The sequence below is a fragment of the Carcharhinus amblyrhynchos genome, chromosome 7 (assembly GCF_965287045.1).
Source record: "Carcharhinus amblyrhynchos chromosome 7, sCarAmb.v2.hapA, whole genome shotgun sequence".
In the NCBI taxonomy this organism is placed as follows: domain Eukaryota; kingdom Metazoa; phylum Chordata; class Chondrichthyes; order Carcharhiniformes; family Carcharhinidae; genus Carcharhinus; species Carcharhinus amblyrhynchos.
This window is the reverse complement of record NC_137330.1, coordinates 42,209,280-42,227,995: the sequence shown is the minus strand read 5'-3', so window position 1 is coordinate 42,227,995 and position 18,716 is coordinate 42,209,280. Positions and strand designations below refer to the sequence as shown.

The 18,716-nt window shown below is 40.8% G+C and overlaps 1 protein-coding gene across 4 annotated transcripts in view; it reads left to right on the top strand.

The window, feature by feature from the left end:
• The window catches only part of LOC145344898 (structural maintenance of chromosomes protein 6-like), a 92,651-nt gene that overhangs the window by 7,215 nt on the left and 66,720 nt on the right, over nt 1-18,716 (top strand). For all 4 annotated transcript variants that reach the window (XR_013887002.1, XM_080192191.1, XM_080192189.1 and 1 more), the window contains exons 2-6: nt 9,251-9,416; nt 10,863-10,980; nt 11,737-11,842; nt 12,585-12,721; nt 13,219-13,280. Coding sequence is in view for 3 of the 4 variants with exons in the window: in XM_080192191.1 (XP_080048317.1) it covers nt 9,252-9,416; nt 10,863-10,980; nt 11,737-11,842; nt 12,585-12,721; nt 13,219-13,280 (588 nt within the window). In the remaining variant the exon portion in view is untranslated. The remainder of the gene's footprint in view (nt 1-9,250; nt 9,417-10,862; nt 10,981-11,736; nt 11,843-12,584; nt 12,722-13,218; nt 13,281-18,716) is intronic.

Here is an 18,716-nt window from a genome sequence, read left to right as displayed (position 1 = left end):
TGAAAATCTCAGCAGATCCGTCAGCATCTGTAAGGAGAGAAAAGAGCTTTGACAAAGGGTCATCGGGACTCAGTGTCAGCTCTCTTCTCTCCTTACAGGTGCTGCCAGACCTGCTGAGATTTTCCAGCATTTTCCCTTTTGGTTTCAGATTCCAGCATCTGCAATAATTTCCTTATATCCACTGCATTGGTATATTGTTGTGCAAGACTAATTCTCCATTTAGCTAGTTTATTCCTGTGCTCCAAGTCACTGGTAACACCAACTGACCTGGCTTGGCCTGAACTTTCCGATTCAAAATCTGGCAACACTTCACGAGATTGCTGTTTTTGAGATATTGTACGTGTGCACGCTTATTTTGATTGTTTGAACTGCTTCATGATGAATGCTAAGACCTTTTGTCCCTCTGCCCAGTTAATATCTATCCCTCAGTCAACATAACAAAAATGAATAACCTGATCACTAGCATAATTGTTTGAGTGCATGCTGTGCAGAAGTTGGCTTTGAAATGCTTTAAAAGATATGAAAGTTGTGAAAAGATTATATAAATGCAAGCCTGTCTTTTTCATTTATGTAGTTGCATCATTGAATTTCCTAACATTATCTGAATAATGTGTTAGTGTAGATTCATACCTGTAAAATTTAGGCACAACATATTCCAAAGATCGCTGATAGCATTGCTTGAGAGTTTTGGTGAATCTTTTCCACAAGTATATAGAAATGTCCTTGCAGTGACCTGCACCAAGCCAAATTGCTATTGGTCTTCATGCACTCAGTATTTAAGACCGCTGCTCTTCCAGTGTTAAAGAGACCAAATAGCTGAAATGGTCTCCCCAGTGGGCCTGTTCTTGTTCTGCGTAATATAGTGGCAGAAGTCATTGACTGAGTACCAGCAGCGCACAACTGTCAATCAGAAGTCAGACAATATCTGGTAGAGATATTAATCTTGCAAGCTAATTCTCAATTATTTAAACCTGAACAGTGGAGCTAAAGTACCAACGTTAGAACACAAAACTTATCACGAAATACATTCAATGCAAATGTTACTCACTGCTGCCTTTTTATTTTGCAATTTGATCTTATTTTCAAACTGCTGCTTCCAAAAAAAGTATCAGGTGGAGAATTAATTCGATATCTATTGAAGAATTTTCTTGGCTTTTGATTGGATGCTGCCCAAATTGACATCTTTGAGTTATGATCCTGACCCCAAAGTTTTTAGTAAGATCTGGTTTGGGACTAATAATGTTTTGTATAAAAGTAAGTAAAATTTGACATTTAAGACACTTGTTAAGAAAATAAAGCCATTATATTTGTGAATTTTGAGCAAACAAAATAATATACAAATTCAAAAGATTAAATTTATATTCTAACATTTACAATTAGTATAAGGTATATGTGCTTTAACAGACAAAACTGTGGATTGGGCTATGTTCTACTATTGTTTACACAGCTCACCATCAGTCCTCCAAGACCCTAGCTGCACTGATCTATTCAAATGGTTCCTGGGGTTTCTCCTGAGCTCCAATTGCACAGAGCCAGCTGATAGCAATTCTTTTGCTACCTGGAGCCTGCCAACACCTGCACCTCTTTGGTATTGTCTTTTCCCTTGTTAGACACTTGCCCAGCAATCACACAGATAAATTGAAATCCTAGAATTCTTGTAAACTGCACTCCATGATGACATAACTTTCTAGAGCTCACTGAATGCTCTTAATTTAATTGCAGCTTTAACTCCCCAAAACAATGCAATTCTCTTGGGCTGCTTTTTTTTCCATGCAATATAGACACCTCATCTTCAATTCTTCGGTTAAGTAGCTGACCTGCTGTTTATGATTGTTAACATTTCTAGCTGTTAACCCCTTAAGTAAACATGGCCCTAACCTAATAGTCTTCAGGCTACTTTAGTTGCATTTATCCCATTTTCTGCAGTTAAGCTTTAATCTTCTCAGATCTAAAAGTTGCCTCCCAAGATATTGTTATAAACCATGAACCATAAGTATTTATAAGAACAGTAATGGTGTGCACATTGACGTTTTTTACTAGACATAGCAATGGAGCCACTGCCTTTTTGCATGTCAAGATGAGTCTGAATCATAAATAAGTTTTTCTTTCCCAGGAATTGTAACTGAACAGTTTGGAATTCAGAGTTCCAAATTTGCACAACCGTCTGAAAAGAAAGAAGACCTTGTTCCTGTCCTAAAAGAGTATCCCCATATTTTAAAACAGTGAATTCTGGACTCACCCACAAGAGAAAACATCCTTTCAATATCCACTTTGTCAATACCATTTAGGATCTTATATACTTCAAAGAAGATCCTCCCCATTCTTCTAAACTATAGTGGATACGAGCCCAGCCTTTTCAACCTGCCCTTGTAAGACGATCTGCTCGTTCCAGGTATGTATCTCCTCTGAACTGCCTCCTACATATTCACATCCCTGTCAATTAAGGAGACCAAGTGTAGTCTCATCAATGCCCTGTACAACTAAAGCATAACATCCTTATTTCTATGCTCAATTCCTCTTGTAATAAAGAATAGCATCCAATTGGCCTTTTTGATTGCACAGTGCTACCTGCATATTAGCTTTTTTGTGACCCATGTTTGAGAACACCTAAATCCCTCTTAGATCTAAATCTAAGACCCAGGGATCTGTTCCAGGATTCTTGCTGTTTGTCATTTTCATAAATGACCTGGATGAGGAAGTGGAGGGATGGGTTAGTAAGTTTGCCAACGACATGAACGTTGGTGGTGTTGTGGATAGTCTGGAGGGATGCCAGAAGTTGCAGCGAGACATAGATAGGATGCAAGACTGGGCAGAGAAGTGGCAGATGGACTTCAATGCGGATAAATGTGCAGTGGTCCATTTTGGCAGGTCCAATGGGATGAAAGAGTACAATATCAAGGGTAGGACTCTTAGCAGTGTTGAGGAGCAGAAGGACCTTGGGGTCTGGGTCCATAGGACTCTTAAATCGGCCTCGCAGGTGGAGGATGTGGTGAAGAAGGCGTATGGTGTGCTAGCCTTCGTTAATCAAGGGATTGAGTTTAGGAGTCGGGAGGTAATGCTGCCACTTTATAAGACCCTTGTCAGACCCCACTTGGAGTACTATGCCCAATTCTAGTCGCCTCACTACAAGAAGGATGTGGAAGCTATTGAGGGTGCAGAGGAGATTAACAAAGATGTTGCCTGGATTGGGAGGCATGCCTTATGAGGATAGGTTGAGGGAGCTAAGTCTCTTCTCCCTGGAGAGACGAAGATTGAGAGGCGACCTGATAGAGGTTTATAAAATGTTGAGAGGTATAGATAGGGTGGATTCTCGGAGGCAATTTTCCAGGGCTGAAATGGTCGCTACGAGAGGACACAGTTTTAAGGTGCTGGGGAGCAGGTACAGAGGAGATGTCAGGGGTAAGTTTTTCACTTAGAGGGTGGTGAGTGAGTGGAATCGGCTGCCGTCGGTGGTGGTAGAGGCAAACTCGCTGGGGTCTTTTAAGAGACTTCTGGATGAGTACATGCGACTTAATGGGATTGAGAGCTATAGATAGGCCTGGTAGGTATGAATATGATTGGTGCAACTTGTGGGCTGAAGGGCCTGTTTGTGCTGTAGTGTTCAGCACCAGTTATCACGCACATTTACCATGGCTAATCCACCTAACCTAAACATCTTTAGACACTAAGGGGCAAATTAGCATGGCCAGTCTACCTAACCTGCACATCTTTGGGCTGTGGAAGGAAACCAGAGTATCTAGAGGAAATTCATGCAGACATGGGGAGAACGTGCAAACTCCACACACTCATCCAAGGCTGGAATCAAACCTGGGTCCCTGGCTCTATGAGGCAGCAGTGCTAACCACTGTGCTGCCATGCTGCTCGATGACGATGCCCAATATGGGTCTGCAACTTGTTGCTCTTCCAATCATAGATGCTGTCTGGCAGAGCAATGACAGGGAGGCAAGCACTTCTCCCACACTTTTTACTCCTTGAATTAAACGCAACATTATTTTCCCACTCCCAATAAGATGCCAGTGCCTCCATCTTCAATTGTTCAGCCCTACTTGGACCATGGAAGAGCCATAATCAGATTGTAAGTGCATGACTTCCCTTGAATTATTCTCCGATTCTTTTCTTTTCTTGTGGACTCCTTGTGATGTTTCAGGGTTAAATTCACCTGCTACCTCCAATTTATATTGAACCTTGGAGCTAATACAGGTCACTGAACACCAGGGTGATGGAAGAATGGGACTATGTGTGAGTTTGAGATGAGCTCAGGTTTATGTAAAGTAAGAGGCTGGCGAGATGAATGTTCTATTGCTTATCTGATTTTCCTCTAAGTGCAGGGATGTATCTGTTAGACATTCTCATCATTGGAGCAAAAGCTATTACTGCTTAGTTACTGATTATAACTTAGTGGTAGCACAGCAGGACACATCTACAACCTACTATTGGTTGTTTGACTACGTGCAAGCTGTTTTGTTTCCTGGCAATTAAATTGCACTAGCTTCAGGAAAATCTATTGTTGTCACATGTATTAGCCGGTGGATGTGGTCTTTCTTGATTTTCAGAAGGCGTTTGACAAGGTACCTCACAAGAGGTTATTGCAGAAGGTAAGGGGGCATGGAGTTGGGGGTAGGGTGTTAGCGTGGATAGAGGATTGGTTGTCAAATAGGAGGCAGAGAGTGGGGGTCAATGGGTGCTATTCGGATTGGCGGTTGGTGACTAGTGGAGTGCCCCAGGGGTCGGTGCTGGGGCCTCAGCTATTTACCATTTATATAGATGATCTGGAGGAGGGAACCGAGTGTATGGTGTCGAAATTTGCTGATGACACCAAGATTGGTGGAATGGCAAATTGCGTGGAGGGTGTGGAGAGTCTGCAGAAGGATTTAGATAGGCTGGGCAAATGGGCCAGGAACTGGCAAATGGAATTTAATGTTGGCAAGTGTGAGGTGGTCCACTTTGGTAGGAATAATGGTAGGAAGGACTATTACTTACGTGGTGAAAAACTGCAGCAGGCGACGGTGCAGAGGGACCTCGGGGTCCTTGTGCATGAGTCGCAAAAACCCAGCTTGCAGGTGGTCAGGAAGGCGAATGGGATGCTGGCCTTCATAGCGAGGGGGATTGAATATAAAAGTAGGGAGGTCTTGCTGCAGCTGTATAGGGCATTGGTGAGGCCGCAGCTGGAGTACTGTGTGCAGTTTTGGTCGCCGCACTTACGCAAGGATATTTTGGCCTTGGAGGGAGTGCAGAGGAGGTTTACTAGGCTGATACCGGAGTTGAGGGGGTTGAGCTATGAGGAGAGGCTGAATAAACTAGGCTTGTACTCGTTAGAGTTTAGAAGAATGAGGGGAGATCTCATTGAGACATATAAGATGATGAATGGGATGGATAGGATAGAGGTGGAGAGACTCTTCCCGCTCAGAAAGGACAGTAGGACTAGGGGGCACAGCCTCAAGATAAAGGGGGGGAGGTTTAGAACGGAGTTGAGGAGGAACTTCTTCACTCAAAGGGTGGTGAATCTCTGGAATTCTCTGCCCGTTGAGGTGGTGGAGGCTGCCTCGCTAAATATTTTTAAGACGCGGGTTGATGGGTTTTTGATAAGCGAGGGGATTAAGGGTTATGGGGAGAGGGCGGGAATGTGGAACTGAGCCTCGACAGATCAGCCATGATCTTATTGAATGGCGGGGCAGGCTCGAAGGGCTAGATGGCCTACTCCTGCTCCTATTTCTTATGTTATGTTATTGCGATGGAGTGGGGGGTGTTGTTTCTTGCACCCTGCACAGAGGAAGCATACTGTTCATGGAGTACACAGGGGCGAAGGAGAGGAGAGGGTGCAGAATATGTTGAAGTAAAGCAAAATAAAGTTTATTAGTCACAAGTAAGGCTTACATGAACACTGCAATGAAGTTACTGTGAAAATCCCCTAGATGCCACACTCCGGCCTCTTCAGGTACACTGAGGGAGAAGTTAGCACCTAGCCAGCGTACCTTTTGGACTGTGTGGGGGGTGGGGGGGCAGGCGGGTGAAGGAAGGAGGAGCAGAGTGTGCGGACTCCACGCAGACAGTGGCCCGAGCTGGGAATTGAACCCGGGTCCATGGTGCTCTGAAGCAGCAGTGCTAACCCACCGTGCCACCCCTCTGGTCATAGCTACGGTGTAGAGAAAGATCAACTTGAGTCCATGCAAAAGTCTGATGGCAGCAGGGAAGAAGCTGTTCTTGAGTCGGTCGGTTTGTGACCTCAGACTTTTGTATCTTTTTCCTGGTGGAGAAAGTGGGAGAGAGAATGTCCGGGGTGCAAGGCATCCTTGATTATGCTAGCTGCTTTACTGAGGCAGCGGGAGGTCAATGGATGGGAGGCTGGTTTGCGTGATGGATTGGGCTACATTCACAACCTTTTGTAGTTCCATGCGGTCTTGGGCAGTGCAGGAACCATAGCAAGGTGTGATACAACTGGAAAGAATGCTTTCTATGGTGCACTGACATGGCAGCATGGTGTCAGGAGACCTGGGTTCGGTTCTGGCCTTGGGTTGCTGTCTGTGTGGAGTTTGCATATTCTCTCCGTGTCTGCATGGGTTTCCTCCAGGTGCTCCAGTTTCCAAAGATGTGCAGATTAGGTTGAATGGTCATGATAAATTGACCCTGGTGTCAGGGCATTAGCAGGGTAAATATGTGGGGTAATGGGGATAGGGCCTGGGTGGGATTGTGGTCAGTGCAGACTTGATGGGCCGAATGGCCTCTTTCTGCACTGCAAGAGATTCTATATGCTGATTCTAGTTTAGTGTTGCATTGACACTGCCATGAAGTTACTGTGAAAATTCAGTAGCTGGCACACTCCGTCGCCTGTTCAGGTACACTTGAGGGAGAATTTAGCATAGCCAGTGTACCTAACCAGCATCTCTTTAGGACTTTGGGAGGAAATTGAAGCACTCAGAGGAAACCCATGCAGGCAGGGCGAGAACATGCAGACTCTGTTCAGACAGTGACTCAAGCCAGGAATTGAACTTGTGTCCCCAGCACTGAGGCAGCAATTCTGCCTATTCAAGGTCTTTGAAGAGGAAAGGGAGGTTGGAGATGGGGTGGTAAACAGTACAACTTCTGGAAAATCAGAGCTCATGTGAAAATACAATGTTGAAAGTGTGTTTCAGGGACATCAGAAAGGAAGTGTGTCATGTGATCTTGATTTAGCTTGACTTTGGTTTAGAGCAGAGCTAAGGTGCCTTCAAGATTTATACCCATGTATATTGTCTCATGTGCCTGATCTTAATAAATTAATCCACATTTTGCAATACACAATGAATGGTAGGTAGGACATTGGAAAGTACAGAGGACCAGAGTGACTTTGGAGTGCATTTCTGTGGGTCCCTAAAGGCAATTGGACAAGTCGATGAAGTAGTTCAGAAAGCAGATAGGATAGGTGACTGTATTAGCCGAGGCATACATGTAAGAGCAAGGAGGTTATGGTGAAGCTGTATAAAAAGCTCATTAGGCCACAACTAGAGTTTTGTGTGCAGTCTGGTCCCCACACGAATGGAAAGGTTGTGATCCCATTAAAAAGGGTGCAGAGGAAATTCACCAGTTTGAAGAGCGATTGGTTAGGCTGGGGTTGTTCTCCTTAGACCAGAGAAGGCAGAGGGGATCTGACTTGAGTGTTCAGAATTATGAAGGATATAGCTAGAGTGGATAAGAGTAACCTTCCCTCCTTGGCAGAAAGGTCAATAACCAAGGGGCAGGAGATTTAGAAGGTCTTTGAAGAAAAACTTTTCACCCAGAGGATGGTAGGAATCTGGAATTCAGAGCCCAAAAGGATGATGGAGGCAGGAACCCCTGTAACATTTTAAGAAGCATTTAGGTAAGCACTTGAAGCACTATAGCATACAAGGCTCTGGACCAAGGGCTGGAAGATGGGATTAGATTAGATTGTTGGCTAGTACAGGCATGAGGGGCTGAAGGGCCTCTTTTTGTGCTGTGAAACTGAGTCAAACATGTTTACCCAAGTCCTTATGAGTTATTGCTGATTTTAGTAATTATAAAAGCATTTCAGAATACACATAAACAAGGGTTTCATTTCCTTCCGGGTCTCACAATTGTGTAATTAGATACTGTACAGTTAAGGTAAACGTGTGATCACAAAATGTAAGATTTGCTTTTGGAAGGTCCTTGCACTGTTGATCCCAAGAACATATTTAATGCAAGCTAGAAATTTGTGCTAAAGATGAACATCTGTTTCATTTTGGTACTTTAAGGGAGAATGTTTGCTTCAGCAATGGAATAGTTCACTGAAGTCCAAAACTTTGGAAGTATGTTCACAGAATCACAATATCCTTACAGTGCAGAAGGAGGCCATTCAGCCCATTGAGTCTGCATCAGCTCACTGAAACTGCATTCTATTTATTCCCACTCCCCTGCCTTATTCACGTAGCCTTGCATATTATTTATTTTCAGAAAGCAATCCAATTCCCTTTTGAATAATTCAACTGAATCTGCCTCCACCACCCTTACAGCAGTTTTTGTCTTTTATGTTTTCATTTATTTCTGTAACATCTTCCATGTTTTAATCATTTGGTTATTCCCCAACCTTCATGAGATTTATCTCTCTGGCAAGCCCACTAACTGCTTCCTTGAATAATGTTCAATCAATGATTTTTCATGACGTAATCTGGCTAAAGCTGGGTTGGGGTAACTAATCATAATTATTATTTTTAAAAAACATATGGTATTTATGTGTTTTGATGTCTATTGGGTGATGGTCCTTGGCAGCATCTACTTGTTACTTGAAATCTTCAGCACTGTGCATTTGTGTTTAATTCTACAGCGCTATTGATAACTAAAAGAACAAAAAAGAGACACCACTGGATGTATCTTTTTAATGCAAGAGTTGAAACTTCTGTGATGCAGTTTATAATGTAGGCCTCTATAACTGTCAGTGGAAACTGGAAGAGCTGAGTGACAGTATTTGACATAGCATGGCCAAGGCAATAGTAATATTGCACATCAGTTTTTGAATATGTCCCAAGGTCAAGGACATGTCTGGAGTGAAAAGGAATGTTTGAGTGATGAACGCTGCAGTCAGAATTAACCACATTTATTCAAATAACTGAAAATTGGTGTTATAATATCTTCAGATCCCTTGGAAATCTTCCACTGAGTCGCTACTAAAAGCTGTCAAAAAAGTATTGACACAGACTTAAAATTGACATCAATGGGAGAAATTGAAGTTCCCAATATTAATGTTTTACCACCATTCTTTTATTTTTGCAATATTTAGCATGTCAAAACGAAAAGAAGATCTTTCTGAGGGAACAGTACCACTAAAAAGAATCAAAACTGAAAACATAAAGGAATGTGATACAGAAGAAGTCAACAGGAGCAATGGGAATGCTGTGACAACTAATGGACAAAGTGGAGATGGCCTACCTCCAAATTCACTCTTGGTAAATTATTTGTCATTAGTCCAGGTTAGATTGTGTAAGCGGATCACTTCCTCAAGTAGGAAGCAAAATGGCCAGTGAAGATGAATTGTTTTGTGCTCCTCTTGGTGTCTGAGTTGAACAATATTCCAGATAAATTTAACATGTTGCTGTTTGTTAATTTCTCTGAATAAATAGGGGCGATGACAAAAAAAGATTTTTTTTAAGAGCAATTAAATCAGAGTGGGCTGTTTCAGGTTGGGATTCATCCAGAGGTAAAAGACGTATACAGTAATGCTGGATAAGCAAAATTGCACCATTTATGAATGGCAAAGTGGGTACAAAAATCCTGATTACATTGGTTCTAAAATAACCTATAAGTAAATGTGTGCTTCTTCAGTGTTACGAATACTGCATGGTATACTTTGTGTATTATTGTGACTGGGATTGCATAGTTGTGTGTACTGTGTTAATATTGCTTGTTATTTGCTGGTACTACTTTTAATTATATTAGTAATCTTGTTTAATTTCTTATATGATTCAGCAATGCTCTCACTGGTCTTGATTTGAGTCTTTGATCTTACATTTTTATCATCACTATTGTCTAGTTCCCTTTGGATCTGTATTCCTGTAGTTTGCTTATTTAAAAGAAAAGCTTTGTTTCCTTAAAACAAATTACAACACTTTCTAAGTAAAGGTAGATTTTGTACTGCAAATCACAACTACAGGAATATTCTCATTTTCATTTGTGTATGTGCAAGGGGTCGTTTGAAAGTAATGGTGATGGGCATGGTATTATATATAAAAAAAAGGAAATTGCCTTCAGATATTTGTAAAATGTTTCATAACTCAATTTCACATTCAACATAAGTCTAATCAAGAATTATGAATAAAATCTGCCTGACAGTGCTGTTGTGTTTAAAGCTATTTTGGTTAATTCAATCAATGACCCTTCTATTTTTTTTTTCTGTCCTGGGGGAGAGGGAATCAAAGACTCTGTTATTGTTTGTACTGGTATATTCCAATTCATTGTTCATAATTTGTTGGCAGGAGAATGAAGTGTCCCAGTGAGGAAACATGAGAATTGTGTTTTTCTTTTTCCTCAGTTGTCACTTGTGACTCATCAGTACTGTAATATTAGTATCTTCCAGCTGTCAAGAAAAGTGTCATTTGGTGGCTGAGGAAATGACAGTAATTAAACAAGTGCTAAGCAGCAGCAAAATTTCTCAAACTTAACGATCAGAGCCACTGTATTTAATAAGTTGTTTACAGAATGCTATTCAAAATTTGATGTTTGTAATGTGGCACTCGTATCGCTCAAGGGAAGATGAAACCAGATCCGCAGTAATATTTTGAAGTGACTTTGCTATTCTGTATACTTTATACTGTAGGTTGTTATCTTGAACTGTAGTACTAATTTCTCCCAGGTGTTTAGTTTACAGAGAACTAATCTGGATTTCCTTCTTTCAGAATGAAGGTGACGTAGGAATAATTGAAAGTATTTCATTGAAAAACTTTATGTGCCATGCTTGCCTTGGGCCATTTAAGTTTGGACCCAATGTGAATTTTGTAGTCGGAAACAACGGAAGTAAGTGTTGTCAACTGTTAGCTTCTGTTACTAATATACTTGTACCTTGTGTTTAGGGGCAGCGTAGTGGCACAATGGCTAGCACTGGTGCCTCTCAGCACCAGGGAACTGGGTTTGATTCCCAGCTTGGGTCACTATGTGAAGTTTACACATTCCCCCTAATTCTGTGTGGGTGTCCTCCAAGTGCTCTGGTTTCCTCCCACAATCCATGATTTGTGGGTTAGGTGGATTGGCTGTACTAAATTACCACTTAGTGTTGGGGGACTAGCTAGGGTAAATGTATGGGATTAGAGGGATAGGGCCTTGATGGGATTGTGGTTGGTGCAGACCCATTATGCACTGTAGGATTTTATGATTCCATGAAATGAGTAAAGTATTATACTCGCATAATACTAGCCCCAATTTTCCTGGTTGCTGTAATTCTTTTAAGATTCTTCACCCTCAACATTAATCTGTTTTTCTAATGAATTGTGTTCTGCATCTTTTTGGTTGAATTTTTCACCACCTTAAGGCTTCTCTCATGTTTAATGACATTGCATTGTTCCAGTGATAATATTGATTATCAAAGATAAAATTGCTCCTTTGGCCATTGGCAGGAGTCTGCTGATCTTGTATCTGCTTGAGTTTGAACATATGCCAATTGCAGGCTATTTTCCACAGCAGTATAATCCCAAGTTGTGAAACTGTCTTTCTGAAATAGATTAGTGCAGGATTGATGCAAAAATCAACTAAAATGTTGTTCCCATCTGTCTGTAGGTGGAAAAAGTGCTGTACTGACAGCCCTTATTGTAGGGCTTGGTGGGAAAGCTACTGCCACGAATAGGGGATCATCTATAAAAGGATTTGTAAAAGATGGTCAAAAGTAAGATTTAATTAATTTTACTCATGTCCTTTTGATCAATTTTCTGTAGCTCAAATGTTGTAATTGATTACTGAAATATTTAATTTCTACATTTTAACTTTTTTTTCTTTAAGAGAAACAGAAACCAATCTGATCAAAAAAAAATTAAAATTAAATAGGACTCTGCAACGTGTCTAAGTGTAAGCCCTCTCATGCATATTTCCAAACAACCTCATCATTCATATGCACTTCAAAAGTTTTCTGCAGAGCATGAATCTTGAAGTGCAAAACAAGTATACCTCATCTTTTATCTTTGATCATATAGATATATGCCTAAGACATGTGTATGCATTATGGGGGAAAAGAGGAGTTTAATGTTGCAGCAGCTAAAATCCTATGTATGTCAGTACCCAAAATCTACCTAACTGAGCTCAATTTTCAGTTATGTTGGAGAATTGCATTGAGAATCTTTCGTTCAAATATTATGAAGATTGTAACATTTAATTTTGGGTTGTCATACATGGGTGCTTACATTCTTTCATTAGTAAGATGCTTTGCTCTTAATTTGTCTGGCTGGTGTGGAGTGCTAAACATGATCCATTTAGTTTTTTCGGTTTTATTTTTGCTGTTTGGAACCGCATTTGTAATTATTTTGATAAATTTGAATTTTTCATTAAGTTAACTAGTTTAGTGTCATAAGAGTGTTTAAACAGTGGTATTACTACAGTTTTTAATTCAAATTTCTAACATTCTGAATTTGAAGTTCTGCAGATATTTCGATAACATTGAGAAACAGAGGACCTGATGCTTTTAAACCTGATAAATATGGGGAGGCTGTTATTGTGGAACAGCGTATTTCTGGGGATGGAATAAGACAGTACAGATTGAAAAGTCAATCAGGTAAAATAGATTGACTGTACCAACCTATTATTTGTGATCGTGCTTATTTCATAATAGAACAATCAATCTCGGAACAAATCAGTAAATAAAATGTATTTGAATACTTTGAATAATTGTAATTCTCTTAATTTGTTCTCATTCATATATAACTGGGATATATCTGCTTTATGATTTGGAAATAGGAAATCACCTGAGCATTGAATAGGAAGAATGAAAAAAAATTACGGGAAATGTAAATGCCTTTTTGATCAAGTTTTTTTTGATAATGTTCAAAGATTTCAGAATACATTACTTAGAAGTAGGATGCTACATTTCTCATTGTCAATTTCTTTGTATCAATGGATTATCAATTGGTAAAGATGTTGAGCTTTCTACTTGTCAGGAAATATACCAATTTATATACTAATTTATATACTGGATTTAAGTGAAAATTCTATATGCTATTTATATAGTTTCAATGGTCCATCATGTTAACAATTTATGTTTCTTTTCTGTAGGGCACCTAGTTTCCACAAAGAAAGAAGAACTCAATACAATATTGGACCAATTCAATATTCAAGTATGTTTTTCCCATCAGTGTTTGTATAAATGAAGTGGAGATGCCGACGTTGGACTGGGGTAAGCATAGTAAGAAGTCTCTCAATGCCAGATTAAAGTCCAACAGATTTATTTGGTAGCACAAGCCACAAGCTTTTGAAGCATTGCCCCTTCATCATGTGAGTGGGAGTTATGGGAGTTTCTGTGCTTACCCCAGTCCAACACTGGCATCTCCACAACATGGCTACCATCGACACTGCAAACTGCCCTTAACCTTCTCTCCACTCACATTGTCTGTACCTTTAAGACTTGATTACCTGTAAAGACTCACATTCCAACCATTATCTTGTAAATTGAGTTTGAGCCTATATATGCCCTGTTTGTGAACGCAATTTCCATTCACCTGATGCAAGGGCAGTGCTCCAAAAGCTTGCGGCTTGTGCTACCAAATAAACCTGTTGGACTTTAACCTGGTGTTGTGAGACTTCTTGCTGTGCATAAATGAACACATGGTTTTTCTGTCTGATGATATGGAATCAGATAATCAGATGACACAGTCATCAAAGTTGAGTACTATAACCCTAGCCAACTTCACAGCATTGTTGTATATTCCATTTGTATGTGTTTGAAAAGGCCAACATGAGATCTTGGGTATCACTTTCATGAACCCTAGAGCACATCATTATCATTCTGAGGAGGTGACAGAACTGAATAGACTTTTTTTTATTGATTATAATGTTGCTAGGACAGCTAGTAGAAAAAGATTTGTACTTGCTGATCTATGCTAACAATTTCAAACTTAACTAAAATGCATTTAGTTTTATAATTCTATACTGGACAAATGTTCGTCTGGCTGTATTTGTGAGCTTTGACGTTAAAATCTTGAATTTTTTTGTTAAATGTATATCTTTTCTTGCACGCAATACCTTGATTACTTATTGTGCCTTGGTGAAATCATCTGGAAGTATAATGTCAAGTTCCACATGTACACTGACATCCAGCACTACCTCACTACCACCTCTCTCAATCCCTTCATTGTTAATGATTTTTCACAACATACAGTGAGCAGAAACTCCCTCCAGTCAAAAATGGGAAAGTCTGAAACCATTTCCTTTGGTTCCTACCTCAAACTCAACTCCTTAGCTGTGTCTAGGGCGGTGGATAGAGGAGAGCCGGTGGATGTGGTCTTTCTGGATTTTCAGAAGGCATTTGACAAAGTATCTCACAAGAGGTTATTGCAGAAGGTCGAGGGACATGGAGTTGGGGGTAGGGTGTTAGCATGGATAGAGGATTGGTTGTCAAATAGGAGGCAGAGAGTGGGGGTCAACGGGTGCTATTCGGATTGGTGGATGGTGACTAGTGGAGTGCCCCAGGGGTTGGTGCTGGGGCCTCAGCTTTTTACCATTTATATAGATGATCTGGAGGAGGGAACCGAGTGTAGGGTGTCGAAATTTGCTGATGACACCAAGATTGGGGGAACGGCAAATTGTGCGGAGGGTGTGGAGAGTCTGCAGAAGGATCTAGATAGGCTGGGCAAATGGGCCAGGAAATGGTAAATGGAATTGAATGTTGGCAAGTGTGAGGTGGTCCACTTTGGTAGGAAGAATGGTAGGAAGGACTATTACTTACGTGGCGAAAAACTGCAGCAGGCGACGGTGCAGAGGGACCTCGGGGTCCTTGTGCATGAGTCGCAAAAACCCAGCTTGCAGGTGCAGCAGGTGGTCAGGAAGGCAAATGGGATGCTGGCCTTCATAGCGAGGGGGATTGAATATAAAAGTAGGGAGGTCTTGCTGCAGCTGTATAGGGCATTGGTGAGGCCGCAGCTGGAGTAGTGTGTGCAGTTTTGGGCGCCGCACCTGCGCAAAGATATTTTGGCCTTGGAGGGAGTGCAGAGGAGGTTTACTAGGCTAATACCGGAGTTGAGGGGGTTGAGCTATGAGGAGAGGTTGAATAAACTAGGCTTGTACTCGTTAGAGTTTAGAAGAATGAGGGGAGATCTCATTGAGACGTATAAGATGATGAATGGGATGGATAGGATAGAGGTGGAGAGACTCTTCCCGCTCAAAAAAGACAGTAGGACTAGGGGGCACAGCCTCAAGATAAAGGGGGGGGCGGTTTAGAACGGAGTTGAGGAGGAACTTCTTCACTCAAAGGGTGGTGAATCTCTGGAATTCTCTGCCCGTTGAAGTGGTGGAGGCTGCCTCGCTAAATATTTTTAAGACGCGGGTTGATGGGTTTTTGATAAGAGAGGGGATTAAGGGTTATGGGGAGAGGGTGGGAAAGTGGAACTGAGCCACGACAGATCAGCCATGATCTTATTGAATGGCGGGGCAGGCTCGAAGGGCTAGATGGCCTACTCCTGCTCCTATTTCTTATGTTCTTAGCCACTGAATCTATCCCTCTCCATGTTAACTGAGATTGTTTGTAGTCTTAGTCTCCTATTTGGTATAGAGATTAACTTCTGAGCATATATCTGCTCCATCCCCCAGACCTCTTATTTCCGTTTGTGTAAAAAACACTCACCCATGCCTTTTAGACTTGAATGTTGCAATGCTGATCTCCAACTTACAATTTCCCGATACTTGAACTCACCCAAAATTCTTCTGCCTGTATCCATCACATATGCTTGCTGACCTGTATTGGCTCAATCTCAAAACTTTAAAGTTCTCCTCCTTTCTTTCCAAGTCCCTTCATGTCTTGACATCATTATCTCTGTAATTGCCTGTTGTGGGGCTGCTGGTGGTCAGCTGCTTATAGACTTTGTTACCTTCAAGTGACCAGGCGAAGAATTTCAGAGTTTTAACATCAGCTTTTATTTATGAGCTTTAGCAAGGGCTCTAGCACACCAGCTGGTGGCGTGGCCCAGAGCACTGAATACAGAGTTACACAAGCAGATGTGCTTCCTGATTTGATTACAAGTAAATAACATGTATCAATCAGAGATATATCTTTGTGTATAAGTTATCTATGTTCACTGAAACTATTGATTAGATTTATATAAGGGTATGGTTGTCCACATACAACTTGTGCATATCTACCTAATAATAATATCATCAACAAGTGTTTTTCTTTACCATCTATATCTTCCAGACACGAATATGATAGCTATATGTCTGACCAATGATAGTCAACTTCCCATGTCATCTGTTATTGTAAGCCTACTTGTGAGACTAATAAATAAACTTTAAGCTTTAACCTCTCCCATTGTTCCTTGATCTAATGGACACACATGAGCTGCATCTGCACATTGTTCAATTGAATACTCGTGTGCATACTGTGTGACTAAAGCCTCCCTTGTAACTTGGGAGTTTTATGGTCCTTGATGTTTATTTGGGTCTGCTTTAATCATGACCTGGTGGTTTTTCTCATAGCTTTCCTTGTGTGACTGAGTCTAGTAGCTAATGTGATTTTTAAATTTGTGTGATTATTAACCTTTCACCTTCCCAATTTTAGAACCCTCTGCAAGCTCAATACTCTTCCAAATCTAGATTCATAACATTACCAATTTTAATTACTCCACTGGTAAGCTATGCCTTTGGTTTCTGAGACTCTAGCTCTGGGGTTTCTTCCATAAATTTCTCCACCTTGCTGCCTTGTTCTTATTCAAGCGACTCCTTAAAACAAGTTTCAATCATTTGCTTTAATATGGCAGTATGACTTGATTTAGTTTGATAACGTTACTGTGAAGTGACTTGGGATATTTTACTACTTTACAGGTGTGGGATAAATACAAGATACTGTTGAATTCTGTCATCTCCTTTAAGTCATTCCTTAAAACAGATAGCATTAATCCATTGCCTGTCCTAATATTTTGTTTTGTGGCTCAGTGCCAAATTTGCAATGTTCTTGGGATGTTTCTCTAAGTCAGAGATCCAAAATGGGTGAGAAAGAGGACTTTTCTAACATGGTTTTGTTCATGATCTGGAAGCATTGTAATTGAGAGAATAATTCTATTTAATTTCTCTGCTTGTACCCTCCTTCCCCATAATTCCGTACACTGCCTCCAGCTATTTGGGGAAGCTGTAGTACATAAAATTTATTAAACTGCGCAAGTTGTTTGTTGTTCCACTGCTCCAACATCTGCTTTGCATTATGAAAACGATACCTTTCATAGCCTAAGAATTGCTGCTGCATGAACTGGTTGTATAAATATACAATGAACACAACAGGAAAGGTTGTCTTAAAGTAATGTAAATACTGAGCGGTTCTGTACAGCTAGATGAGTCAAATTACTGTTTATTGTTTCAAGACTGGTAACAGCTGAGTCGGCTAATTAAATTCAGAATGTTAGAGGATATACCCCAGATGTCTCCTGTTTCCTCCTGATGAAGCTAATTGTCCCAAATGAATTGAGCAGTTCGAATTAAATCTTGTTTTAACTCAGCAGTTGCTGCCACACCATTATCTTCTCACCACAGGTTTGACCATACTGTCTCCAACATTGGATGAAATGTTCTTCTTACAGATTAAAAATAATGGAATGATTTGCAAGAGCTTCTTTTGGTTATTATATTGTAACCTTAAAATGGACCTGACAGCTTTTCTAGCTTTACATGAAATCACAAAATTTTGCAGGACTGAAATGTAGCATTTGTTGCTAATGCTGATGTATGCATGCACACAAAAATGCAACATGCCCCTTAGGTATGAGCATATCCCCCTATATGAATGCATATACCTAGTCGGTTGATTTATTTTTGCCTTGTTGCTTATCTTTGTTTTCTAATAGCTTCTGCGTTCTCCCTGCCACTTAGTTAGTCTTGTGTGCTGGTTTTGACATAATATTGGTATACTGAGGATTTCAAACAATGTATATCCGGAAGGTTAGAAAACCAAATGGTAGTCAACATGCGTTGGGTTGAGGTTGAACATAGAAATCCAAAGGAGAGAGATGCTATTTAGAACACCAATAGTGTCAGCGATGGCTCAGTTGGCAGTGTTCTCATCTTTGAATCAGATGGTTCTGAGCTCAAATCCCACTTCCACACAGTAACAAGGAAATCAAATCTGATACTTTACTGTATGTTTGGAGGTGCTATCATTTGAGTGAGACATGTCTGCTCATCAGGTGGGCGTAGAAGATCCCGTTGCATTATTTTGGAGAAGAGCAGGGTTATTGTCTCTAGTGTCCAGACCAATTTATATCTCTCGATCAACATCCCAAAACAAATAGTCTAGTCACTATTACATTAGTGTTTGTGGGAGTTGCTCGGCACACTTTGAGACATCTGGTGGTCATGGAAAGCTTTACGTAAATGTAGATGGGAAACAGAGTAGGCCCTGGAGGTGTGGGGGAAGCAAAGCAGGCTTTGGTGGTTGGGGAGGGGGTGGGGGAAGAAGCAGAGAAGGTCTCAGTTAAAAGAAGATGGGGGAGGGTAGGGGAGAGAGAGAGTAATTGTTTAGCCATGATGTCCTCCATCACTGCCTAATGCCATATGTTTTGTCCCTTATCGATTTT